Source organism: Ambystoma mexicanum, chromosome 9 (assembly GCF_040938575.1).
Source record: "Ambystoma mexicanum isolate Mex_15411 chromosome 9, UKY_AmexF1_1, whole genome shotgun sequence".
NCBI lineage: Eukaryota > Metazoa > Chordata > Amphibia > Caudata > Ambystomatidae > Ambystoma > Ambystoma mexicanum.
This window is the reverse complement of record NC_090931.1, coordinates 359,898,117-359,925,157: the sequence shown is the minus strand read 5'-3', so window position 1 is coordinate 359,925,157 and position 27,041 is coordinate 359,898,117. Positions and strand designations below refer to the sequence as shown.

Genomic DNA, 27,041 nt, shown 5'->3' with positions numbered 1-27,041 from the left:
AGTACAATGTTTTCAGTAGAATGGATCTTCACATCTTTTTAGTGTATTACCCAGTGCAGATTCAGCCTGCACGTTTAATTTCCCATTTCCAGAGCATCATGCATTTTCCCAATCTGCATTCAGCTTATTTCATCATGGACTCATTTGCACTAAATGTTAAGGGATTCAGTTACATGTTAACTGGGTTTGGATTAAATTAGTATGTCAATTTATATTAGTATTATATTTAGTGCAGCTCAGTTCATTGAAATATCATCCTGAAGCAAAGTGCAATTTCAAGCATGTGCTCTGTGCATTGACATCTAATTAATTCTGCCAGAGACTCATGCTCTTGAGTCGAGAAATGCACCCTCTGGTCCCCTATTGCAGTTCAAACCCATGCTAACATGTGCTTGCTACAATGCTGAGTCTAACAGTTGAAATGTAGAGTTGAACCATTAACATTCGGAGCCCCTACTCCTACACTCCCTCCTTTTTTTACTGCTGGGATATAACCCAAAATAAGTTCAGGAAAAACAAAAACATATGTTCTAAAACACATGTGCTTCTCCCAACGGAAGCTTCTCTTATCAGTTGAAAATAACGCGCAAATGGCAAAATTCATACATGAGAAACATAAGGTATACACTTCGAGTCTTTATCAAAAGAAAGCAACAATATCTTTAAAAAAGAATTTGAAAAAATCATTTGTTTTTTGTATTTTTTAATCTCTTGATCACCTTTATTTTTTTCCTTTTTTGTTTTCAATTGGTGATCTGTTTTATTTTTTATTTTTTGATCACCTTTGTTTTATCTTTCCATTGGTGATCAATTTAATTTTTTATAAACATGTTTACCTTTGTATCTTCTTTTTCTTAATCAAAGGAAAACATTATCCGTTTCAGAAAACATACAGCCAACAAAAACGGTCATTGGCTTCAGTCAAATGCATAAACCAGTAAAAACCAATCGGTTTGTGATAAGAAATAATCTGTGATAAACATAGTCTGTGATAAAAAATAGTCTTTGTAAATAACAGTCTGTAATAAAATAGTCTATGATAAAAAATTATTCACACAGGAAATCGTTCTTGGTGGAACTCCTCCATTCCGGGACTCCATGGGACTTATTTTGGGGTCATCCTCTCCACATCTTTTGGAATCCTCATCTTCACCCCCTTCTTTGGTCCCGGGGGCTTTTCAAGGGACTCCAATCCAGTGGTATCCTTGAGAGATCCGGCGCCTCAAGGATCTGGCGCTTACGGAGAAAACAATTAGTTTTCTAGAGTAAAAAGAAAACACAACTTAAGTATCAAGCACATCAAACCTTTTACTTTCCTTTCTCACTCGAGCATCTGAAACAACGTTAATTAAACAAACTAATGCCACGTGGTATTTTAGATAACAGCCTCAAACACAACACTCCTTTCCCTTATTTGTCAATTTGTATTTTTGTTCCCTAAATTGATATTTATATATGTTTTTATATTTATTATTTTTTTTACCACTTTCAATCTCCTTTTGATATCCTCGCACTATTTACACCTAACCACTTGCTATGGCAAAACATTTATTTGTTTTCCTCCCTGTTAGTTTCAACTCGCTCTAGTCTTTTCACTTCATGTTTTTTGGTTGAAAGGGTTTAATTTAATTAACATGAACAAACTGTTCCACTGTTAATTCTCCCTCCGTTTTAGCAATTCTGTAGACCACAGGTGAAACCTTATCTAAAATTCTATATGGCCCTTGCTATGCTGCAAGGAATTTAGAGTTTTTATGTTTCCCTTTCCTAAAATTAAACTTGTATACCTGGTCTTCTATTTCCTATTCTCTCACAGATGCCTTCCTATTATAATATGTCTTTGCACCATCAGCAGCCTTTTCCAAATTTCGCTGCGCAAATGCACACGCATATTGCAAGTGCTTTCTCAATTCTTCCACATATTCATGAATTGTGGACGCATTTACACGCACCTGTTCATTTGTTCTGTAAAGTAAGTGTTGTGGCAAAACAATTTTCCTTCCTGTCAATATTTCATGGGGGGCTGAGATTTGTTTATTTAGAGGGCGTCAACCTGATAGCCATTAGTACCAATGGAAGCTGAAAATCCCAACTAGATCCTGCTTCAGCTACAAACTTTTTCAACATATGCACTATTGATCTATTACACCGTTCCATTCCCCCTGAAGAGCAGGGCCGGTAAGAAATGTGTAGCTTTCTCTTCACACCCAAGATTGCCATATTTTTTTCATTAATGCTTTGGTGAAATGACTTCCTCGGTCTGACTCTATTCTTTGAGGTAAACCAAATCTTGAAAAAATATGATTTACAAGTAAAGTGGCAGCCGTTTGCGTACTGCGGTTTGGAGCTGGAATGCACTCCAACCATTTGGACATTAGACAAGTTACTGTCAGCATGTACCTGTTTCCCCTTGTTGATCTTCTTACGGGCCCGACATAGTCGACTTGTAAATCAGACCATGGGAGTGTCAAACCCATTTTCATCAACAGTGCTCTATGAGCCAGTGACGCAGGTTGAAACTGTGCACACACCAAACACCCCCTGGTGTAACGATCAACATCTTGGGACATGTGTGACCAATAGGCGTAATCTTTTAAAATTTCCAATGTGTTTTTGTGAACCTTTGTGTCCTATAGTTATGGCATCGTGGTCATGATGTAAGATCAATCCCCGAAATGACAAAGGCATCAGCCCTTGGATTTGGCCTGTCACAGATTCTCTATTCATCAGTCCATCTTGTCATCTAATTTTCTTTAAGTTTTTTTTAATAACACTCTAAATTCCTCTTTCCCTTTGCAGTCCTCTTCAGTCAGAGGATTTTGTTCTGCGTCTTAGAAATGGTTATAAAATAGGCCTAGAATAAGGTCTTTCTTTTGCGCTTTGATCAGGTCCTTGTTAGGCAGAAACCTGTGCAGTTCCCTCTGGGACCACTGCAAAAGATTTAAGACTACAGGTGTTTGGCAGTAAACCCACCTGGTAGCAGTCTGTACCACCCAGATTTACCTGGTAGCTGTGGCTGAGCAGTCAGACATCCCTCAAGAAGAGTTAGGCAGTATATAGAGCATACATAATAGGTACAGAGGCACAGTAGTACAAGCAAACACTGACCAGAGCTAGGTGTAAAAGTATATAATTATTTATTTTAAAAGACACACTCATAAATTACACTAGCACAGAAAAGGTAAGTAAGTCAAAACACAGTCACTATTACTTATATGTACATCCCTAGTTATTTGTTGGACAAGTCTAAGTTAACACCACTTATTTCCAAACAGAGGTGAGCGCTTAACGTTAGATGGCACTCCAACAAGTTAGTTAAAAAGGGGGGGAAAAGGCAGAAGTAATGAAAGCAGCAAGGTAAAACACTTTTCAGAGATTCACAGTAAGTTTAGAAAGGCATTCTATTGCGGAGCAAGGAAGTTCGGTTGCCAGGCCCACTCTAGGGAAAGCCAGGCGAAAAGATGCCCAAGATCACACAATGTCACAAGTCTTTACAGGTGAGTAGGAAAGGTTTTACCAAGTTTAGAAAAGTTTAGTTAGGGTGTCCCAGGCTTACCCAGGTTCTTCAGAAGTCGCCACAGGACCTAAGAACCCGAAGAGGGAGAAGCCGAGCCGACCTGCCAAGACGACACCACCGGTGGAGCCCTGCGGAACCGTCTCACCACTTTTCCCAACGACAGAGGAGATCTCCAGCCGGGAGAGTCTTCTTCCCTTGACTGGTGGGGACAACCAGTTTCTGCCTTCTTTTCGCCTCCCTGAAGCATCTCCTGGCCGCCTTGCCTGTGCCAAGCACCCCGGCAACCAGGATACCACTTTTTACCTCAACCGCGAAGGACATTCTGCACCTTCACTTGGCTGTTGCATTTGGACTGCACGTCATTTTCCTATCTGTTCAGACAACATTTTGACTTGGGCCTCTAAGCATTGAAACCTGTCCCTGTCTCTGAATTCCTCTTTGTGGCCTGAGCCAGAAGTGATTAAACTCACCCTTATTAGACCTATTGTGGTACCTCTCTGGAGATTGATTTTTATTTGTTACACCTCTGAATTCATGTGACACAGGAAGTGGAGAACGCGGATGCCTGCGGGCTTTTGGCGCGTAACAAGCGTAAAGTAAAGCGGAGTGACTATACTTTGACCATGGTCGACTGGTGGTGGTGATTGGTTATATTGGCGAGGTACATAATTAATATTTTGTCTTTTATTTGGTGGGAATTGTCCCCTATGCTGGTTTCCATTTTCAATGAATCTATCCACATATCTTGGTCTTTCTTGGTGGCCATATACCATTGTATTAGAGTCAAATCTACTCCGGGCCCCCAGTGTCTGGTATGGGCCATTGTACATTTGATGTTGATTGTTATTTAGGCTTGACATATCGTGGCGAAATCCGACTCTGGGAGAATTACTCAAATATCTAGGGCTAATGTAAGAATCCCTATTGCTGGGATCAATGAATTGGAACACAGGAGTTTGGGGTGATGTCCTCCGTGGAGGCATGCCCCTTTGGCTAGGTGTCATGTTGTTTCTTGCCTGAGTTTGGGCTCATTCTAGCAGCATCTTTACAGATTTTACCTTAAAAATTGTTGGCGTGGGTTCTTTAGATGTTGGTGTTGTCTCCTTATTCTTAGACCCTTCATCTCTCTGACCAAATATCACTTCATGTAGTTTGGTCCCCTGTTCTATTATCCATTCTAGTGGGTTTTCCCTGTCAAATTCACAAATTAACTGGTATACAATTTCGTTTTTTGTGTCCATAAAAGTATGCAGTCTTAAATTCTACACAGTTAGGGTTAAAGGCCACATCAAAGCATGAAAATGCTCTTTTCAAATTGTGAATTAATTAATTAGTGGGGGGACATATCTGGCTTCGCCGTCATAGTATAAGCTGCCTTTTCAGCATCCTGTATAGACTGATAAGGTGAGAATTGATGTCTAACCTCTTTCTCAAAGTCCACCCATGACACATTTTCCTGTTCACTGAGACCACGAATGACACTAGCAGCTGCTGAATCTAGGATTAGGTGAAAGTACTGTCTATATTGTTCCCTAGGTATCTGGAGGGCTTTAAGTATATACCGTGAACAGTTTCTAAAAGGTCTTTCATGCAACAATCGCCTCCCTTTTTAGATGGTTTAATTAAAGTCTTGATAGATTTAATAATTTTGATAGGACTACATGGTGCATTCTGGTGTGTCATTCTGTCCCTCATTTCTGTCCTCTTGTGGGCAGGAATAATTGTGACTATCCTGACCCCACCATTGGGTTATAACCAGGTCTGGCCACAGGAATAGCTGTTGGTACATTGTTTCCTTGGCCAAACCTGTGATTGAGTTCAGTTCCGTTGAATCTAGTGCCTTGTCGCCTTTCCTGAGACTTGAGACTAAATATTTGCTGTTATAAGTTCTTGCACTGTCCATGAAGCTGTTCTGCCTCATGACATAGAACAGAATTCTCATCCCTGACCTTATTGATTATTGCTATTTAAGCGCTTTGTCCTTTTTGTCATTTTCTTCCAGTACTTTAAATATCTCCTGTTCCATAGCATGGAATTGTGTCTTTCGAAGGGATTGTGTCCTCCGACGTATTCCTTATCTTAGATAGATAGATATCCTTCAGCTTTGCTGGCCTCGGAAAATTTTTTCGCCAGAGGGCGCTGCGCGTCGATGATCGCCGAGTCGATGACCCTCGACGGCCTCCGTGCCGACGTCGACGTCATCCTGCCTATAAAGGCCGCGCGCAGCGTCCGTTGCTCAGTTCCGTTTTTCCGCGCTTCGTTGTGCCTCGGAACACCGTTGCTCAGTTCTCGTCAAGATAACGTATATAATAACTACTATTTACCTCGATATCGATGGCATCCTCCTCCGACCCGACGACCCCTCGGTCCGGTTTCAAAAAGTGCCGAGACTGCGGGAAGAAAATGTCGTTGACGGACCCTCACAGGGTCTGTTTGTGGTGTCTGGGAATCACGCACCAGAGTTCGGAGTGTGAGGAATGCCTTTCCATGACGGCGAAAGCCTTGAAGGAGCGTAGGGGGAAGCTCGAGAGAGGTAGGTCAACTTTAACTTCCTCGAAAGCTTCTTCGGTAGAGTCGAGACGTTCGTCTCCTCACCATAAAAAACACTCTCGATCTAGATCACGAAGTGGCTCCCACCACTCGTCGACATCGAGACACTCGAAGAAGAGACGTAGGAGATCCCCTTCGTCATCTTCGTCGAGTTCTCCTGAGAGAGTTCATTGCCCCACAAAACGCAGCTCGCAAGCTGAGTGGGAGGAATTCAGGAAAAAGATGCTAAGCGTCTTCGAGAAAGCGGCCTCGTCCCCCTCGAAGACAGCTGAGGGTGATACCCCGGGTAAAAAACCCAAAAAATCTAAACGCCGCGAGTCGCAGTACCCGGCGGAAAAGTCAACCCGAAAGCGCCTCGAGCCATCGGGAGATAAAGCATCATCGACGCCATCGTCGAAAACTCCTTCGAAACAGAGGTCGGCGCCATCGACGCCGTTGTCGAAGGATTCATCGGCGCATCAGTCGATCGAGTCGACGCCGACGTCGACGCCGATATCGACGCCGGTGAAGGAAAGAACCACGGCTACTCCACAGCCAACGGTTAGACAAAAGACCTCCGACTCGACGCCGAGAACGTCGACGTCGTTCTCGAGCAAGACTCCGATCCTTTCGAGTTCTTCGAGGCCTAGTACACATTTCTCGACGCTTTTCACGGCGCCTTCGAGTACTTTCACGTCGGTGTCGACGACATCGACGTTTTCAAGGCCTGTGATGATGGCTCCTTCTGCATTGGAAATGGGGTTTATACCATTCCAAAAACCAATGTATCCCCCTTTAACCTCGATTTTTGAGGAAAGGGAGGATTCAGACCAAGATATTGATTTACAGAGGACCACATCACCAGAGCCAGAGACTTTCGCCTCTGAGGAAGGAAGATTAAAAAATCTTCAGGATGCACTTCAGGAAGCTAGTGGCTTGGACACTTCTCCTGAAGCAGAATTTATCAAACCAGACCCAGGAGAACATGCGGAGACTCCATATAGAGCTCTGATGTCTAGAATCATAGAATTTATGGGTTGGTCTGCACCTTCTCCTGCCTTTCAGCAGGATGATCTCACTGACATACTGGACAAGGGCCCACAGGAGGATCCTGTGGTTCCATTTCACTCTGCTCTACAGAGAAGGATTTTGACAAACTGGGAAACGCCAGAAATTATCCCGGCAGTAAATAAAAAACTGTCAACAAAATACAGGGTGGCTAGTTCTGACCCTGAATATTTGTCAAAACACCCTACTCCTGAGAGCTTGGTTGTACAGGCTGCAACCTCATCAGGCAGCACATCTGCATACCCCACTGCTCCGCAGGATAGGGATGACAAAAAATATGATGCCATGGCTAAGAAGGTTTTTTCTGCCTGTAGCATGGCGTTAAAGTCTATTAACGCGACCTGTACGCTCGCTAGGTTCAGCCACACCCTTTGGGAGTGCGCTTCATCAGCGGCTGACTGCCTCCAAGAAGGAGAGGAAAGGGACGCATTTTTAAACATCATCAGGGATGGTAAAGATGCGATGTGCGAGACCCTACAAACTGGCCTAGATTCTGCTGACAGTATCAGCAGGGCCATGGCGGCAAGTACCACAATCCGCAGGCATGCGTGGTTGAGGAAGTCTGGTTTTGCCTCTGACGTGCAGACCAGGCTTTTGAATATGCCCTTTGACGGTTCTACCCTCTTTGGAAAGAAGGCGGATGACAGTTTGGAGAAACTGCAAACGTCCAAGGCAGCAGCCAAGTCATTGGGAGCTGCTATCCGTCAGAATACCTTTCGTCCTTCGGGATCATCGTGGAGAGGACGGTCCTTTCGTTACTATTCCTCATATGGAAGGGGCAGGGGACGACCGGCTCAAAGAGGCCAAGGAAGATTTACCCGTGGTGGACGGGGTAGGGGAAAGAAAGCCGCACCCGCAGGAGCAGGAGCCACTTTACCTTCGGCAACTGCATCAGCCGCTTCAAAACCACTCTGAGGTCTCCCCTCACAGAACACCAGTAGGGGGCAGGTTAACTCACCATCTGACGGAATGGCAGGCTATTACGTCAGATGCTTGGGCTCTGGAGACAGTGGCCCAAGGTTACTGCCTGCCCTTCCTACATATCCCTCAGAGTCATCCACCGGGGAACAACCCTTTGAAGCTTCCAGATCCGCTCCTCTTGCAGGAGGTTTTAGACCTGCTAGAGAAAGGTGCCATAGAACTGGTACCTGTAGCGGAAAGGAACAAGGGTTGGTACTCCCCCTACTTCATAATACCGAAGAAGGACGGAGGACTGAGACCCATCTTAGACTTACGGGAATTGAACAAATTCCTCCGAAAGGACAAGTTCAAGATGGTGACTCTCTCTCAGATCCTTCAGGCCCTCCAGCTTCAGGACTGGTTGGTATCTCTAGACCTCCAGGACGCTTATTTCCATGTGCCGATCCATCCCAGGCACAGGAGATACCTGAGGTTCGCAATTGGCAGCTCTCATTATCAATTTCGAGTTCTGCCATTTGGGCTAACCTCCGCCCCGAGGGTCTTTACCAAGCTAATGTCGGTTGTGGCTGCAAGTCTAAGGAGGGAAGGGATTCATGTCTACCCTTACCTAGACGATTGGTTGATCAGAGCTGTATCTTCGGAACAGGCTCAGAGACAACTAGATTATGTTTGCCACTTCCTTCACAAGCTGGGCTTCTCCCTCAATTTAAAGAAGTCACAGATGATACCATCACAGAGACTCCAATTCATTGGAGCAGTCCTGGACACTTCCCTGGGAAAAGCCTTGCCACCAGAGGTGAGGGCTCGAGATATTCTGCAGATGGTCATCAGATTTCAGAATGCCCAATATCTCCCAGCCTACGACTTTCTGAGGTTGCTAGGCCTCATGGCATCCTGCATATTCCTCGTGCCGGAGGCTCGCCTGAGAATGAGATCCCTCCAGTGGGCACTGAGAACTCAGTGGTCACAGTTCTCAGGAAGGATGACAGATCTCCTTCGGATCCCGGTCAAAGTAGCCCGAGACCTTCAGTGGTGGGCCTGTCGGGAGAACATCCTGAAAGGAGAAATGTTTTGGCAACCATGGCCGGAGATAACAGTAGTCACGGATGCCTCACTCACGGGGTGGGGAGCTCACGCCAACGACTTGACCATCAGCGGTCGTTGGTCTCCATCGGAGTCCAGACTACATATCAACCTGTTGGAGCTGAGAGCCATCAGACTAGCGCTGAAGGCTTTTCTGCCGTCTGTACGGGGAAGAAACGTCCTAATAATGACGGACAATACAGTGGCCATGCACTACCTCAACAAAAGAGGAGGCGTAGGCTCACTACCACTGTGCAGAGAGGCGATGCAGCTCTGGTTTTGGGCAATTCAGGAAGGAATCTCTCTATCGGCAATTCACCTAGCCGGAGAGAAGAACTTGACAGCGGACGCTCTGAGCAGGCAGAGCACAGTCTCTCACGAGTGGGAGATAGCTCAGGAAGTCCTTCAAGAGATCTTCGCCCTTTGGGGAACCCCTCAAGTGGATCTGTTCGCCACCAGTATCAACAGGAAGTGCGACAGATTTTGCTCAAGGGAATTTCCCCCGAGAGGAGCTCTAGGAGATGCGTTCGTAGTGGACTGGGAGTTCCCACTTCTGTACGCGTTCCCTCCGGTCCCTGTCATTCCTCAAATGATCAGGAGGTTGAGAAGGTTTCGGAAGACCATGATCCTAATTGCCCCGGATTGGGCCAGGAGAACGTGGTACCCGGACCTTCTAGACATGTCCATCTGCCCTCCAATTCGACTGCCATACAGAGAGGATCTTCTCTCGCAGAAGGAAGGTCAGGTTCTCCATCCAGCCATCAAGACCCTCAACCTTCACGCTTGGTGTCTGAAAGGTTGAGGTACAAGGATTGGGACCTTCCGGATGATGTTATGGAGGTGTTGCTTTCGGCCAGAAGGCCGGCAACTAAAACTCTATACCGCTGCCGTTGGAACAAATTTTGCAGCTGGTGCAGAGAAAAGAATATTGAACCCTTTTCTTGTGGTACACCTATGGTGTTGTCATTCTTACTTTACCTGGCTAATTCAGGCCTACAGGTTGGCACAATTAAGGGCTATCTCGCAGCGCTATCAATCTTTAAGCGCACTGCAGAGGAGCCTTCATACTTCAAAATTCCATTGGTAATACAATACCTAAAAGGATTAACTAATGTTTATCCCCCGAAACCTTTTCAAGTTCCCTTATGGGATTTAAACCTAATTTTAAACTTCCTAAAGGGTGCCCCTTTTGAACCACTACACTCTTGTTCATTGAAGCTTCTCACCCTCAAAACTGTTTTGCTAATAGCATTGACATCTGCTAGAAGGGTTAGCGAGTTGCAAGCCTTATCGTGTAAACCTCCACATACAATCTTTTACAAGGACAAAGTTGTTCTTCAGGTGAAGCCTAACTTCCTCCCGAAGGTAGTCTCGGAGTTTCACATCACTCAGAAGATTATATTACCTTCTTTCTACCCTCCTCCTCATCCGGGGAAGGAGGAAGAGAGACTGCACAGGCTGGACCCTAAGCGAGCCTTGAGCTTCTATATCAGCAGATTGGCTAAGATCAGACAAGCAGACCAACTCTTTGTAGGTTATGCAGGACATAAGTTGGGCCTTCCAATAACAAAACAAACCATCTCCAGATGGATTATTTTAGCCATTCTGGAGTGCTACAAATTGGCAGGAAAGGAGCCTCCTCAAAATCTAAGGGCTCATTCTACCAGGGGTATCGCAACATCCTCAGCCCTTCAAAGAGGGGTGCCAATTCGAGATATATGTGCGGCTGCCACATGGTCGTCCGCACATACATTTACCAAATTCTATAGCCTGGATTCCTCCTCTAGTCAAGAAACTAGATTCGGCAAGGCTGTGTTACACTCTGTCCATTCTGGAAGGGTAACATAACTTTTATTACTCCCGCCTCCAGTCACAATACCACTGCTATGGGAGTCTATCTAAGATAAGGAATACGTCGGAGGACACAATCCCTTCGAAGAACTAGTTACTCTTACCTTGTAACGTTCTTTCGATGGGATGTTCCTCCGACGTATTCCTTATCGACCCTCCCATCCATCCCCGCAGTATGACTTCCTGTGGGTTTGCAGCCTATGCTCCTTCAAGGTGATTAGTCTAATCCAAAAACATTACTGGGGACTACAAAACGGAACTGAGCAACGGACGCTGCGCGCGGCCTTTATAGGCAGGATGACGTCGACGTCGGCACGGAGGCCGTCGAGGGTCATCGACTCGGCGATCATCGACGCGCAGCGCCCTCTGGCGAAAAAATTTTCCGAGGCCAGCAAAGCTGAAGGATATCTATCTATCTAAGATAAGGAATACGTCGGAGGAACATCCCATCGAAAGAACGTTACAAGGTAAGAGTAACTAGTTCTTCTCCCTGTTATCTTCTCTAAGGGTTTGTATTTCCGAAATAGCAACATCTTGGTCTTGTCTTATTTCATCTAAAATTGCTTTTAAGTGGGTTAATTCTTGCTCACTCTCATTAAATTGCTTCTCTCTCTGAGCCAATGGAGCAGCCAGATGGCTGGATTTAGCTTGCAATTCTGTGTCTATGTGAGCGCCCTGAGACTTTTGGGTGAGAGTTGCACTATACAAAAAACTATTTAGTTAGTTAGTCTAGCTCTCTCTTTCAATTCTGCTTTTAACTGTTGCACCTGATCGGATTCATTGTCCAAACTGCATTGTAACTTGCTAATAACTTCACTGTCTTTCCCTTGCATCTTTATTGACCTGTGTAGCAGAAACCACAATTGTGTGCATAGTCTGGTGATGCAATTTCTCTCCTCCTTGCAATCTGGTGCTTTGAACAGCTTGAGGCACACCTGCACAATGCTACCTTCGTCAATAATGTTTTCAAATGCCTCCTGTTCTACCTCTGTGGTAATTCTGTCTTTCCATATTGTCGCATTTTCTGATGAACAAACTGCATGGGCATAAAGCTTTGCCTCAAGATAGTTTGCCAATTCAGAAAACGCAACCCGGATTTGGGACATGGTGACACTATTGTGTGAGTCAAATGAGCACACAGTACTACACTACCTCATAGCACTAATTCAATTAATGAGTGTACAATATGGTTATGCTTTAGAGTGCAAGGCCATGCCCAGTAACTGTTTTAAAGTTTCCCAGCCAACGCATCAAATATGTTGGATATATTTTGGGATTATATCTATTACTTAGTGGTATTTTTTTATTATGGTGGTATTTGGTGATATTTTATAATACTTGGTAGTATATTGTGGTAACTCGTTGGGGTATTTTTATAGTTGTGAGACTAATTTCAGAATATTACCTCAAAAATGTTTTTACCAGGGACACCAACAAGCAAAATACTGGACTTGATATACTCTGGATGAATGGATCATGCCTTCCTGTGGTACCTTATGTACAATACCACACTACGCCCTGTTCGCTGATTTTCAACAATTGTAAAGCATTCAATTGAAATACTGCACATTCATTCAATCTCTCTAGATAAACGACTAACTGCAGCTACTTTACTTTGGGATATCCCTTACCACACCTCTGTCTCTTTATGCATGTCAAATAAAAGGGACTGAATGCAGAATAAATGTAATGAAACTAAAAGTTACTTTGGAATCTGTTTTATTATCGTAGAATAGAAATATCCAATTTACACAGTATGACTTATGCTGCCCATATTGTATTTCACAGTGCAATAGCTTTTAGCGCTTTCAGTGCCAAGGCTTGCCAACTGTCCTTGGCATCGTTGAATTTGGCAAGAGAAATGCACTTTTAAAAAAACACAGTGAAACTTGGCAAAACATAAATGCAGGATTGCATGCATGTTAAAAATAGGCCGTGCCTAAAATGAAGTGACCTACGTAATCTTGACTACCTGATCTCATTCACAACAGCCCCTCACTTCATTTCATATTTACCTAGATATGTTGGCAGTATTTCTGATTCAGTTTGGCATGGAAATCTTCCCCAACCTTTCTGACTGCCTCGCCCAGGGTCAACCCAGATGAGGACCGCTTCAGCGTCAGACAGCTTGCCAGCACGGAATTCAGTCTGCCTAGTCAGCCTCTGTTCCTTTTTCTCCCAGTGCCTGAAGATGAATGAAAGCTACTCCCTCTCAAAACCCTTTATCAAATTCCATTGAGCACATCATTCCACTGAAATAGCACGTTATTTCATTGCTTGAGAGTAAAATATACATCTCTCCTTGAGTTTCCTGCTCTAATACAATGCCCTGTTTTCAGTAGAACGGATCTTCACATTTTTTTTGTTTATCACCCAGCGCAGATTCAGTCTGCACGTTTAATTTCCCCTTCCCCTGAAAAATCCAAAATCGAAAAAAAGAAGAAAAAAAACAAAATTTGCTTAAAATTGTTGGAGAAGGACTATTTTATTGGGCATTTTCATTTTGCTGCCGTTTTTTGAACTTTTTAATTCAAAAAGCTGCCTTGCTATTTTAAAGACACGAGTTTTCCCACTTTGGCCTGCTTATTTGCCTGATTTTTGGCCCTTCAAAGATAGCCACCATGGTTTTCTTTGTTGTGTAGGCAGGCTGGCTGAACTACCTCTCCCTGTGCACACTCCCATTGGTTTCTGAGTTTTTTCCTCCATCCAATCAGGGACCGTCAGGCTTTAGCCAGCCCTCTCAGCAAGGCCCACTGCCTGGATCTGGTTTCTTTCATCTGCCTTTCACTGAGAGTGAGGTCCTGTTTCCACCGTCCTGGCCGTCTGTGGTTTCCTGCACATGTGGAGTTTGTGCCTGGCTGCTGACCCCTCCATTAGGCAGGTGCACTTTCTGTGCATTACTGCACCTCCAGTGGAATTATAGAACCTGAACAATCGAAATTGAAAAAAAGAAGAAAAAAATGAAATGTGCTCAAAATTGTTGGAGAAGCACTGTTTTATTGGGCATTTTCATTGTGCTGCAGTTTTTTTGAACTTTTTAATACCTGAAGCTGCCTTGCTATTTTGAAGGCACAGGTGTTCCAACGAGTGCCTGCATATTTGACTGATTTTTGCCTCTTCCTAGATGGCTGCCATTGTTTTCTTTGTTGTGTAGGCAGGCTGGCTGAACTACCTCTCCCTGTGCAGCACTCCCATTGGTTACTGAGTGTTTTCTTCCATCCAACAGGGGACCGGCAGGCTTTAGCCGGCCCTCTCAGCAAGGCCCACTTCTAAGGCCCCTGTCTGCTCCCTGTCCGCTTCTGTAATGCTATTTGGGGTCCTCCTTGCTCCTTAAGCACAATGATGCTGCCACCTCACTCCTCTATGAAATCTGGGCTGGCTTGACATTGTCACCTCCAGAACTATGGGTTAGTTCCCTCCTTCTGGACTCACTACTACCACCTTTGACTCTCACTGTTCTTTCTGCTTGTTACTCCCATGTTGTCATGCTGATGCGCAGTGCTTCTTAAAACCCTAACATCTGAATTCCTGATTGGAAAGTCAAATCTTGCTGTTTTTGCTTTTTGCTACAAAGTCAAATCTTGCTGTTTTTGCTAAATTCTCTGAATTTTGCTTGTATACTTTTGCTTCTCTGGAACTTGCCAGCCCAGTGACATCACCACTCTATTTTGCCCCACACCTACCTGCCTTAGCCCCCCCCAGTGTCTCCATCCTCTCCTCGCTTCCACCCCCATGGTGCTTTCTGTTTCTCCTATCTTTTCCAACTGCATCTCCATTGACTATCCTTCCCTTCTCACTAAGTCTGGTAGGAAGAAGTTCAAAAAGGATATCTTGGCCTCTAACCCTGGTCTTCCTATCGCAGACACCTACTACAATACTTCCTCCAGACAGACTCTCACCGACATCCTCTTTGTCATTCCTTTGCCAGATCTATGGACTCTTCATATGATCTCTGTGCTCTGCCCTATCTCCTCCTCTCCCATTAATGGTGGCACTCGCTGGGAAGTTCTCATAGCTTCCGTCGACTCCTCGAAAGTCATCATTAATGTCTACTTTAATGGCACCGTCATGGTCCAAGGGCCTCAGGCCAATCTCCTCCTCTTTGATAGGCGCTTCCCTCGCCTCATCAATTTCCTCTCATCTCCTGCTGTTCCCCTCCTCTCCCCCCTTGGCTACCTTGCCTTCTCTCTCCTCCTCCTCTGCCCCTCCTAGGGCTCTTTCTCCTCTGCAGGACGTACCTCTGATCTGTACCCCTCCCCGGAAGGTGTTTAAGGCTGGCAACCTTCTTCATATTGCCACTCTCAACTCTCACTCATGCCTTGTCTGTAGGCTCTCTCTCCTACCCATTCCCTTACTGTGGCTACCATCTACCGACCTCCTGGTCAAATCCCCTGATTTCCCTCTGAGTGGGCGGATCTCTCCTCCTCCCTCCTAGCCTCTACCACTCAACTCCTCTTCCTCGGTGACCGCAATATCCATTTAGACTCTCCTTGTTCAACCTCTGTACTCTTCCATGACCTCTGCAACTCCCTGTCCCTGGCCATCCTCCCCTCTTGCCCGAATCATTCTGCAGGGAACACATTCTGTGTCTTGATCTCCTCTGACCTCCCCCTCTCCATTCCTCTGACCACTCCTCTCTCCTGGAGCGATCACTCCCTCCTCTCCTCTCATCTCTCCCTCTCTTCCCCCAAGCCAAGCCGCCACCTCCTCCTTTTTTCAACCACTCCTTTGCCTCTGGATCTTTCCCCTCCCCTCTGAAGCACTCCCTTGTGCATCCTCTTCTCAAGAAACCCTCAGCTGATCCTTCTTGTCCGGCTAACTATCGCCCAATTTCCATTACTCCCGTTCTGGGCAAACTCCTAGAAAAGTTGGCCATCTCTCAGCTTAACCTTCATTCCAATTCTGTTGGCTGTCTCCATGACCACCAGTTTGGCTTCAGAGCTGCCAGAAGCACAGAAACTGCTCTCCTGGACATTCGTGGAGATCTGCTCTCCAATCTTAGACTCAAACATTCCCTCTGTCCTCATCCTCCTCGATCTCTCTTCTGCCTTCGACACGGTCAACCATGCCATCCTGCTCAACCGTCTTCGTGATAGCCTGGGTATCACTGATCAGGCTCTAGACTGGCTGACCTCTTTCCTCTCTGATCGACCCTCCCAACTCCAACTTGAGTCCTTCCTATCATATATCTTCCTCTCTACCTGTGGTGTTCCCCAGGGGTCTAACCTCTCGCCCCGGCTTTTCAACTAATACCTGGCAACTCTCACCCACTGCATTGCCATTTTCGGCTTTAAATTTCTGGTGTTGCGCTGATGACACTCAACTCATTTTCAGGCTGCCCTTGGCCACCTCCTCTCCCTCTCTCATCTCTGATTGCCTAACTGCCATTCAAGATTGGTGTGCCGCCAATGATCATTGTCTGAATGCCAGCAAGACGGAGATCCTCCTCATCGGCACACCTTCAACATCCTTTCCCCTCACTGTCTGGCCGGCTTCCTTTGGCCCTCCCTCTAGCCCCACCTGCGAGGCGAAGAACCTCAGGGTCATCTTTGACTCCACACTTTCCTTCTCCGCCCACATCTCTGATGTCTCTAAAAAGTCAAACTTCCTACTGCACCTCCTCAGAGGTACTCTGCCTTTCCCCAGAAGCTCATGGTCTCCAAAGCTCTGGTTCTCTCTAGTTTGGGCTATTGTAACAGCTTCTTTCTAAATCTACCTACCTCTACTCTCCGCCCTCTGCAACTAATCCAGAACGGGACTGCGAGACTTGTCCTTGGCCTCAAGCCCTGGAATCGTATCTCTCCAGCTCTGAAATCTCTCCATTGGCTCCCAGTGGATGCAAGGATTAAATTCAAAACCCTCTGCATGGTCCACAAGGCTTTCTGGGGCCTGGGTCCAAAATACCTTCAGCTATCCCTATGCAAATACCTCCCCTCTCGAGCTCTTTGCTCCTCTACCTCTAACTCCCTCAGGGTCCATCGTTTTTCAAAGAAACGAGTTGGGGTAGATCTGTGCATTTGGCTGGGGCCTCCCTCTGGAACAGCCTCCCTGCCACTCTAAAACTTGAGGAAAACCATCTCCGGTTCCGGAAGCACCTCAAGACCTTCCTCTTTGCTCCCCCTCTCCCCTGCTGATCTGTTCTCTCTTGGCACCGTGCACCTGGCCACCCTCTGTCCTCCTGGCCCAGGTACCTACTCACCCTGCCACCCTCCCGCACAGCCCCCGGGCCACCCCTTGCACTGGGGTTTGTATCTGTACCCATACAGCCCCCCCCCCCTTTTTCTTCCCGCACTTATCAGACCTACCCTGTCTGCTGCCTTAAACTAGCACTTGTCAATTGCTGGCTGCTCTACCACTGTTTGTTGCCTTTACTATTTATTTATTTATTTATTATTATTCATCTGTATCTCCTTTGCTCCGCACTTTCCACTTCTCCCCCCTCCATGCACTCTGCCCCTCCCCCTCTCCCATGCACTTGCGCATTCTCAATGTCACTGGGCCTAGTAAGATCATTGTTTTGTTCTCCCCTGTTCCCCTCCCCTCCCTTGCCTTGTCGCGCTCTGAAACACTTGTGTACGAGGGCAATAGAAATAAAATATCAATATCAGTTTCCAGAGCATCATGCATTTTCCCAATCTGCGTTCAGCTTATTTAATCATGGACTAATTAGCACTAAATGATAAGGGATTCAGTTGCATGTTAACTGGGGTTGGGTTACATTAGTATGTTAATATATATTAGTATTGTATTTAGTGCTCAGTTCATTGAAATATACTGAAGCAAAGTGCAATTTCAAGCATGTGCTCTGTGCATTGGCATCTATTTAATTCTGCCTGAGACGCTCACTCTTGAGTCCAGAAATGAGTTTCACCCCCCTGGGCCCCTATTGCAGTTCAAACCCATGCTAACATGTGCTTGCTACATGCTGAGGCTAACCGTTAAGAATCTGAGCCCCTACTCCTACAATGTGGTACCACTTTAGATTCCTTTGAAAATGCATCAACTGCTGGCAGCTATAATAAAGCATACAAATCATTCAGTAAGGTGTATCGGCATATAAAATAGGGAAGGAAGGCAGGTTAAGATTAAGCAATGGCAGAATGCTTTCTTTGGATATAGATGCACAATTCTGAATGAGGATCCCCCCACCTTGGCAACCTGTAATATAAGAATTAACAAGCCCAGTCAATAAATGCTCAATAAGCCTGGCTTCTTATTTAAAATGTTTAACCACCCCAATGGGCCTGAAGTAGGAGAGTTCCTTAGAGGATGGACCCCTTTTGAAGAAGGAGCCACTGGGCATTGAGATCCTTGAGGAAAAGTAGAACGCTTGCGCTGATACAGCAGCTTTGACCTTTGCAGTGCTCTTCGACGATCGATCGGTTCATTGATGGTGGAAGTCCTGGGAAGAGCAGGTGTGTGGTAGGCCTCAATGCAAAATGTTTGGTGCCACAAATAAGACTGTGGTTTTGAAAGACCTTCGGCAGTGATGGATGCAGGCCCGGCAGCAGGGGTCGGATATCGGGTTTCGTGGTCTGCGGTCCTCAGACCTGTTGGTGCTGCAGCCGCAGCACGTACCTCAGGATAGCTTTGGCGATCGGGACTCAACCACAGGCTGGACCTCGGATCTTCATGCTGTCAGTGTCCTCGGGATGTCTTAGGCGGCTTTTGGTGGCGGTAAACCCATGGCAGACCTTCCTCAGTAGCCGGCGACCTCGACAATCTCCGGCGGGACAAAATGTTCGACTGTGATGCGAAGGGAGCCCTCTCTCAAGTGTTCTTAGGCAAGGTAGAACTTTCTCTGCACCAGGCATCGGGCAGCATGGCGTCAAGTTGTCCCCGCTTCTGGGGGAGAGGATTTGACTTGGCTTCCAGCGGTCACGGAAATCTTCTGACCCTGGCCGACGCCAATGGACTTCGACCCTCGATGTCCAGGCGCTCTCTTCAGTATTCTCCGCGGACCCCTTCTCCGGACGTCAGACTCACAGAACTGGCTTCCAGGATGCTTTGATGAAGAGCAGCAGTTTTTACATGATAATCCCTCATAGCTCGGGGAGAAGTCTCCTAGCCAGGTCCTCTCTTGAATCAGTCCAAGAGAGGACTTCAGCTTCTGAACAAATTGGTAAGTGAGAGGTTCCCAGATATATACATCTGTCCCTCATTCATTCTGGCTGAGCCAGGCTCAGTCAGCCAATCCCACATAAGGGCATTCATGTAGGCAGGCAAACAATCAGGCTCACAGGCATTCAGGCCATTCACTTCCACCCAGACACCCATAACAAGGAATGTGGATTGGGGAAAGCACCCAGACTTTCAGCACACCACACTGTATTCATGTCCGTTTCAGACAGGGGTCACATTCATTGTGTCACACACACATAAACCAGACACCCATAACATAGATGCATAGTGGTCACACACTCTATTCACCCAGGTCCCACCCCAAGGGTGTTCCCACAACATAGTCACTGGGAAGGCTCCAGCCAGTCTGGCCTGGACTTCCCCACAATGCCATATATGTTTCTTCCACCCAACAGCCAGTCAGGGGAAGGGACAGAGTCTGGGCTTCCCAGGAGTTTCGGAAAACAAGATAACAGGCAATAGAAACCAAGAGGCCCCAGGGGCCATCTTGCCTTCTATCAGGAATCTACTGATTCATATGGCAGGGCTTGGGTATCCCAAAATGGAGGATACTCGGAGCTTCTGTCATATCAGCATGAAGCTGCCTCCAGCCCATGCCCTGCTCTGTGGGCAATATACAGGTACCCAAAAACATACGCTAGTTGTACCCCCACCCATGGGCGCGGTAATGGTATCCCAAGGGTCTCCGTTCACCACAACAAATAAGAGGAAGAACTATACTGACAGGGCTCCCAGCTGTACTCCCGTGCAGAAAACCACACAGAACACACATAACTGAGTACAAGACAAGGGCAGGGAGGCCCTGTCCCTCCAATGCATTTCCAGTATCACACTTGGAATGTCTGATCACTGAAGCAGCGTTATGACTAGAGGAATTGGTTCAGATCTTAGGAGGTGGTTTGTTAGAGACACAGAGCAGTACAACTCTAGTGCTATATCTTTTGTTATAGGCTGACTTCTAGTTAAATTACTGGACTATCTGCACGAGAAAGCTGGCCCAGTTGGTTGTGTTCATGTCTTTAGAAATTATAGCTGTAGTTCCATGTCTGGCCCACTACTCTAACCTCAAGTCTTCCGATGTTCGATTTGAGGCTTTATATGTCTTGAATCAGGTCTTGGCACATTAAATCACAATTTTGTCTGTCCCTCGAGTGTCTGTTTTGGTCTTTAAAACCCTTATGTGTTTTCCACAGGGCTTTTATGGATTCCAGCTCTCTGAAGAAGAGAATGCAGAGTGTTTTGGACCGGCTTGGTGGATTCAGCCAGCAGTCTTCAATTCACAATGTTCTAGGTATGGTTCTCTTTACACACCCCATAACTTTAATTTCTTTTTCTTAACACACAAATGTGCCCAGTAGTATTTTCAAGCTTTAGAAGAATGGACCTTCTACAAAATCATTACAGAGAGAGTCATCCACTGCTAAGCCCTTTGTATCTCTAAAATGGCTTGCTAATATGATCAGTCTAAGGGAGCAGGGAATGAGAAGTAGATTATTCGTTTGCATCTTGGGAGGTGCTTGTTTGGTGCCATCAGAGCTAGAATTATTCGGTGAGTGTGAGGAGTTTGAAGTTTGGTGGTGTATATGTTAGGTGCTCAGTCTCTCCTTCAGATTATGGGAGCGTGAGAAAGTAATGAAGGAAGAGATGGAGAAAGGCACAGAGTGTTGGAAGCTCTGGTATGTTGGGCTGTTGGTTGTTGTACAAACTGGTTGTTGCTTCCCTGGTTTGTTTGGGTTGTGTGTGATGGTTAGGGATAGAGGTAATGAAATGTAACAATTGTCCTTAGTGCACTGTAACTTCCTAATGTAATTGTCTCCTGTTTTATTTGTAGATGCATTCCAAAGGGCACGGAAAAGAATGCAATTGGCCCGTGAGAGCCTACCACAAGACTTGCTGAACACATCAGTTTCATCCACAGTGCATCAGTCTGTAGCATGAGGTTCAGTCCCCCAGGAGCTTTTCAGCACCAAAATGGCATTCATTATTCATCAACCAACATGATGAGATTGGGCCAAAACAGAGTCTCCTTTAGGATTGACGTATCTAAAAGGTTTCAGCCTTTGCAACAGCCTGTAGTATGATATAATTTCTACATACCACATCCCACTGATGCTGTAACTACCCAGAGCTCCTTCTCCCTTGACAAATATCTGTTGTGAATTTGTGTGTGAAGAAATTATCCTTCAGTAGAGGATTCACACTGACTTTTATCTCTGCTCACATAGCATAGCATGAGGTGAAACCAACACACACCCAAGGTTGAAGCATTTCGGTATGGGATCCATTGACACTCAAGTGTGGACCACTTTATTCCAGATGCCCTTCTGACGATTCTTGTCAACATGCCAACATTACATGGTCCATTCCAACAGAAATTGTACTAGATCTAATAACATTGGTTGTTTTCTCCATCAGTCGTGACGGTATGTGGCTACGCCGGAACAAGTGTAACTGCTGCATGTCCTCAACAACATGGCTTTATCCTCTGTGCATCAATCAACCACATAAATACTAGGCTAAAGAGTACATCCAGCTTTTTAACATAAACCTTTCCTCCATAAATCAGTTGGATGTTCAGTTGATCAAGGGGATCACATTGAATGATGCTACCCAACACTGTTCAGGTGGGTGACCATCCAATCACCTTCAGTTCCCAGTGAAAGATTATTGCTTGAATTTGTTCCTCTAATGCCCGCATTCCATGGTATAAATGGCTTCTCATACAAAGGAACCATGAGACTGGACCTGGATAGATCTCATCCCTAAAACATATTAGCATAGGAGTTCCCAGCGGACACACCTGCAGACAATTACCTGTTCTACAGTTCCAGGGTCCATGACCATGCAGAAGATTCTTGGAGACTGCTCTAGAAAACCATCCTGAAAGGGTGAACCTTCAACAGGCCTATTGGCTCATCACTTTCAAGGGCTGCGAAGTATGGCTCTCACAAGATATGCTACGCAATACTGAAGTCTCTTAACTGCAAACCCTGACCTGCTCTAAGCAAGTTTTGTCTATGAAAACTGACCTTATGGAGGCCTTTGCAAATTCTTTGCTGCTGTATTTTTCACACAAGACTGAGTTGCTGATGCATTGTCTGACGCTTCTTTTTCATTATGATTGTAAAGCCAAGGGAAGGCTAATGTTGTTTGTGATATGCATTTTTATGGTACTGCTCCTAGGTTTGATCTTAAATTCATTTTGAATATGGCAGGGGAAATATTCTTGCTGTGTCTTTGCTTTTTGTAGTACATGAGTTGTCAGTTCACTGAAAGACAACATCTTTCTTACAGTAAATTGTCTTTTATGTTTGTACTATCAATTTTAAAACCATGAATAATATTATAATAAATGTTTTTATTCTATCACTCCCGCTCTTATTGTTAGACCCGGCTGTTATTGCAAAGCAGGAAACTCTTGTTCACAATATCTGAGCCTGACCAAAAGAAGCAATAAACTATTCCTCCCCCTTCACCGTCAAAGCTGTACCTGTTCAGATTCCAACAGAAAATGCCCCCAGCAAAAATGTTGTAAGGGTGTGGAAGGAGGAGGCTGACACAAAGGTGACATGATTGTTGCTAAAGACTTTTATTCAATGCAAATAAAGGAGGAAAGCCCTAACTATCCCTAACTCTAAGAGGGGGTTTACCTGTCTCAGCTTAATACTAAGGATATGTCTTAATGTTCGAAATCGGAAATCTACCGTCCTGTGTCAAAAACCTATTTACTTTGTTACATTACTAACTAAAAACAAATGGTTAGTGAGTCTGTTTTCTTCAGAGTGGACTACCATACCAGTAGTCTGGAGGGAATATTTTCTGAGGGAATGACTCCCTTCCACCTTCCCCACTTTGCGGTCCCCTTCAACAGGCACCACACAAAGTTCCAGATTGAAAACTCTCCTTTTACAAATAAAATGAAGTTGCAACCAATGTTCCCTCTAATTATTTTTCTCTATGTGCGGAACTGGTTTGCTGTTGTGCGCACATTATTGTCCATGTGCCCAACTGACTAATGAGGTAAGCCACTTTGTGAGCATGCGTATTTAGTGAACTGCCATACCAGAAGAGAGTTTGGAAAGGAATTTCCTCTTCCCAGCCACTGCAATTCTTGACAAATCTTACAACATTTTTTTTCAAACACATAGGCTAAAATAGAACATGTCATATGTGATTAAACAGAAAACTCATCAACCAGTCCAAGACTTCGACATCTGCCGCAGTACCTTTCAAACGTTTTATGCCACTGGAAAATCACTCGTGTACTTCAAAACACAAAGATCTCCAGTCATAAACTGATGTGGCTGTCAAGAAATTCAGACAGAATACAACATTTGCCGATGGATTAATGGCAATTAAAAGCAATGTGTCAAAAACATGCTGATAGGAGTTCAAGTGCCACTTTAATGAAGTAATTCAAGGGCCAGGAGAACACGCTTCTAATGATTTGTGTAAGGATGATAATTGCATCAGAATTACTCCACCTCAGAATATGATGAGTAAATACTCCTGTGCCTCTGCTTACTATCTGCATTACGTTGTCCAATTTGTAGTGATAACACCAGCCTTACAGCTAAGAGACAGATACACCATCCATTTTTACTCCCTAAAAATGAAAATGTGCCCAACAAAAACGAGAAACAATGAGCATTTTGTTGCTTCAACCCACAAAGCCCCACTGAATTTTTTTCGAATTAGTGACCAGCAGAGCAGTGGCATAGAAAGGAACTCTAATAATATTAATGCCTGATCTCAACAGGAATTTTAAGGGGAAGAACACATTTTAATAAGCAGAAAGTATCCCTAGTGGCAAAGCTAATTACTTTTTTACTCCCGAATAATCATTTGACTCCAAGTAGCGAGCAAAATCTGATTAGACCCTTGCTTGCAACCCTGACATAGAAAGTGAAATGACAGGGAACATAATGTAGTCTATAGTCTTGCCCACCCTTCGGCACCAGAGACTAGACAAATTAAACAAGAGGTTTATTATGGATCCCTGCGTAAGAAAATCACATATATATATACCTGATAAGTTAATGGCATCAAATCTCAAGAGATACGACAGATTGAGTCCCTTCTTCTGTAACTATGGATCCCTCTTCTGTAATTCTTTGTTATGAGTTAAATAAGATGCAGGGAGATGCTAGAGACGATACAGAGCACATGGTTATATTGAAAAGCCCTCTGCAGCTGAGCATAGAAAGAAAAAGAAGGTGCTGTTGTCTACATGGACACTAGAATTTCCTATCCTTTAGCAAACAAGCAACACATTTCCTTCAGTGTACTGCCGAAACATCTGACTTGGTTTTTTAAATTTGCTGCCTTGTTCATCACCCGCAAGGAGTGAAAACCTGTGCTCTTCCACCCGGCCCTGTGCTAGCCTCCAATGCTAGTTGATAGAGCACTGTAAAAAGTGAGGGATTGTAGCAGTAAACACTCACTGGGATATTTGCAGACCCACAATACTTTGCAAGCAAGGCATATTTAATGCTCAACATATGTGCATTTTAAGAATGTCATGACTGCATGTACGCAATTCTTTTGTAGTGCATACAAGATTGTTTGCAACATACCCCACCCTTATATCTTTGTGTAGGATTACACAGTGCGCATAGCCGCGAGTTACCATATAATGTGTGACGGTCTATGCCCAAAGTAACTCTGAGCACTTGGAAACAAAGCCGATGGTGTGAAAAGCATTCTCCTGTCTGAATATACGGTGCCCTGATACTATGGATGAGTAATTCCAGGCATAGTCCCATAACCATTATCCCTTGTAGACAGAGTAAATGATATTTCAATGTTGCTCTCCACTTATAGGGTAATGTTAGTAATGCTAAAGTTGGAGATACTGAGCATCACATTTGTCTTTTCAAAATCCGTACAGGGCAAATTAATATTTGAGTTTTATAATGCGTTAACTTGCAAGGGGCCGCTTCAAAGCACTTGCGTGACATATGTACAAAGAAGAGGAAGTATGGGATAAGGTTACACATCCAGGTAGCCTGTTTACTTTCAGTCAGTATCTGATATCTTAGCTGGTAGTTCGATTGTATTGTTTGGGTGATGCTTTTGGTAAGGCACAATGAGTAACAGATATTCTCGCACGTGAACATTATTCATATTACAATAAACAAAAAAGTATATGTATGTAAACGTCTGCTAACCTTTCGCAGAGCCAAGAGAGGAGGAGTCAAGGTTGTCTGGTACTATCTTAATGTGTTCGGGGGCAGAAGTTAGAGTCATAAGGTCAAAGTGTGGTAGAATCAAGCTTAGGATTCATGAGTGGGGAGGAACATTATTTGGTTAATGTATGCAGTCATATCTTGGTTAGATTCTTATGTTCATGGATCCAGTTTTTAATATTAGATTTTTACCTCTTATGTGTGTATTTTGCAGTTAGGGATTTTAGGTGTTTACGGTCACCCTTGCATAGTAGTGTAATGAAAATTAGCAGAATATCAAGACTAGTTGCTTATTTTAAGAGAAAGCTAATTTAAATTAATTGCAGTGGCTTGTGCCTTATTAAATATTTTTGAATAGGTGAGCATTGTCTGTGTGCGCTGCTAGAAATCTTCTGAGCGGCACACAGAAGGAAGCTGGGCAAGCGCACATGCGCACAGCTTAGAGGGAACACTGCTCAAGGCCATGGTAGACTCAAACTTTCCCCAATGTTTTCTGTGTTACCATTGTTTGTTGTTTGTGTTCGTTATTAAGTTTCACCCGGTGCAGAATTACTGGGTAAATGGATACATTTTAATAAAGAACGGCTACTAAAATATATTTTTATGTCTTCTACACAGCTACATTCTGCCGTTCTGCGAATGCCATAGTTTCCAGATGCCGACAGATGGTTTCTTCAGCCAGCAGTGGCAGATACACCTTAATGGATGGATTTCCATTACGCTGATGTGGGGCGATCGCCCGGGACTGATATGCCCTTTAGCGGTACCAGCAACAAGGAGCAACCTGTCATCGTTTACAGTCTAGCAAGAAGCTGATGCCAAAGCCTTACGATTCAAGGTGCGTCGAATGCGCATCTTCTCCTGAAAGTAACACTGTGTGCCTTATGATGAGGTTTTGATGCTCTAACCCAAGGACATTCAGACATTTGTGGTTAATCGAAATGAGTGGATGTTCTGTAAGCGTTTTTTGTTAAATAAAAGCACATTATAAATTGCAGCGTATTGATGTTTCCTTTAAAAATAGTGTTTTCTATTCCGATTTGGAACGTGCTGTGCTGTGAGGGGATGTGTGTTGATATTCCGGGTTCTGCGTCAACTGACGTTAAGACGTAGGTGATGACTGGACGTGTTTGGCTACGCTGCCCACTAACGTCATGAAAATAGGTGGAGAATATTGCTAGTAATAGTGATGTCTGCTTCAGGGTGATATGATTTAGTGCTGCAGGGGCACTTGAACTAAGGGCGATCGATCCACGGATAAGATTAGCATAAGTGGCCGTGACAGACTTGTTGATTTCGCATGTGTAAAAGTGAGGAAAACTAAGGTAAGGTGCATAGGAAATGTTTTTACGATCAATCACAGTTTGCTTAAAACAACATGCCCGAACGCTCGGGACAATGAACATTTTTGAGTGCACTATTCCTTTAACTGTTCTCTACTGTACTAAATGGTATGCCTTTAATGAATGCTATTTTCTATGGACTTACCCCCGTCAATAATCATCCAGTATATCCCTGTAGCCCCTACCGATGTAGAGTGCTCCATTGCTTCCAGAAGCTAGGTTTTTGCACAATAAATATCCAAAATAAAATAAAATAAAGCTCGAGCTAGAGATCTGTTGATTTCTTTAGAATTCCGGAACCTCTACAATTGCAAGATTTTGTCATACAGAAAAATAGAACTGAGGGTAGAGTAGGTGAGCTCCCTTGCTGCTTGTTAGAGAGATTTTCCAATAGTCGTC

At 44.7% G+C, this 27,041-nt stretch overlaps 1 protein-coding gene across 2 annotated transcripts in view; it reads left to right on the top strand.

Annotated features, from left to right (window-relative positions):
• The window catches only part of MKS1 (MKS transition zone complex subunit 1), a 927,592-nt gene extending 905,112 nt beyond the window's left edge, over positions 1-22,480 (top strand). Inside the window, exons 17-18 of one of the 2 annotated variants that reach the window (XM_069614786.1) lie at positions 20,305-20,402; positions 20,943-22,480. In XM_069614786.1, the coding sequence (XP_069470887.1) occupies positions 20,305-20,402; positions 20,943-21,049 (205 nt within the window). In that variant the 3' untranslated portion in view covers positions 21,050-22,480. The remainder of the gene's footprint in view (positions 1-20,304; positions 20,403-20,942) is intronic. The other variant, XM_069614787.1, reaches the window with a different exon arrangement.
• Positions 22,481-27,041: the final 4,561 nt, after the last annotated feature.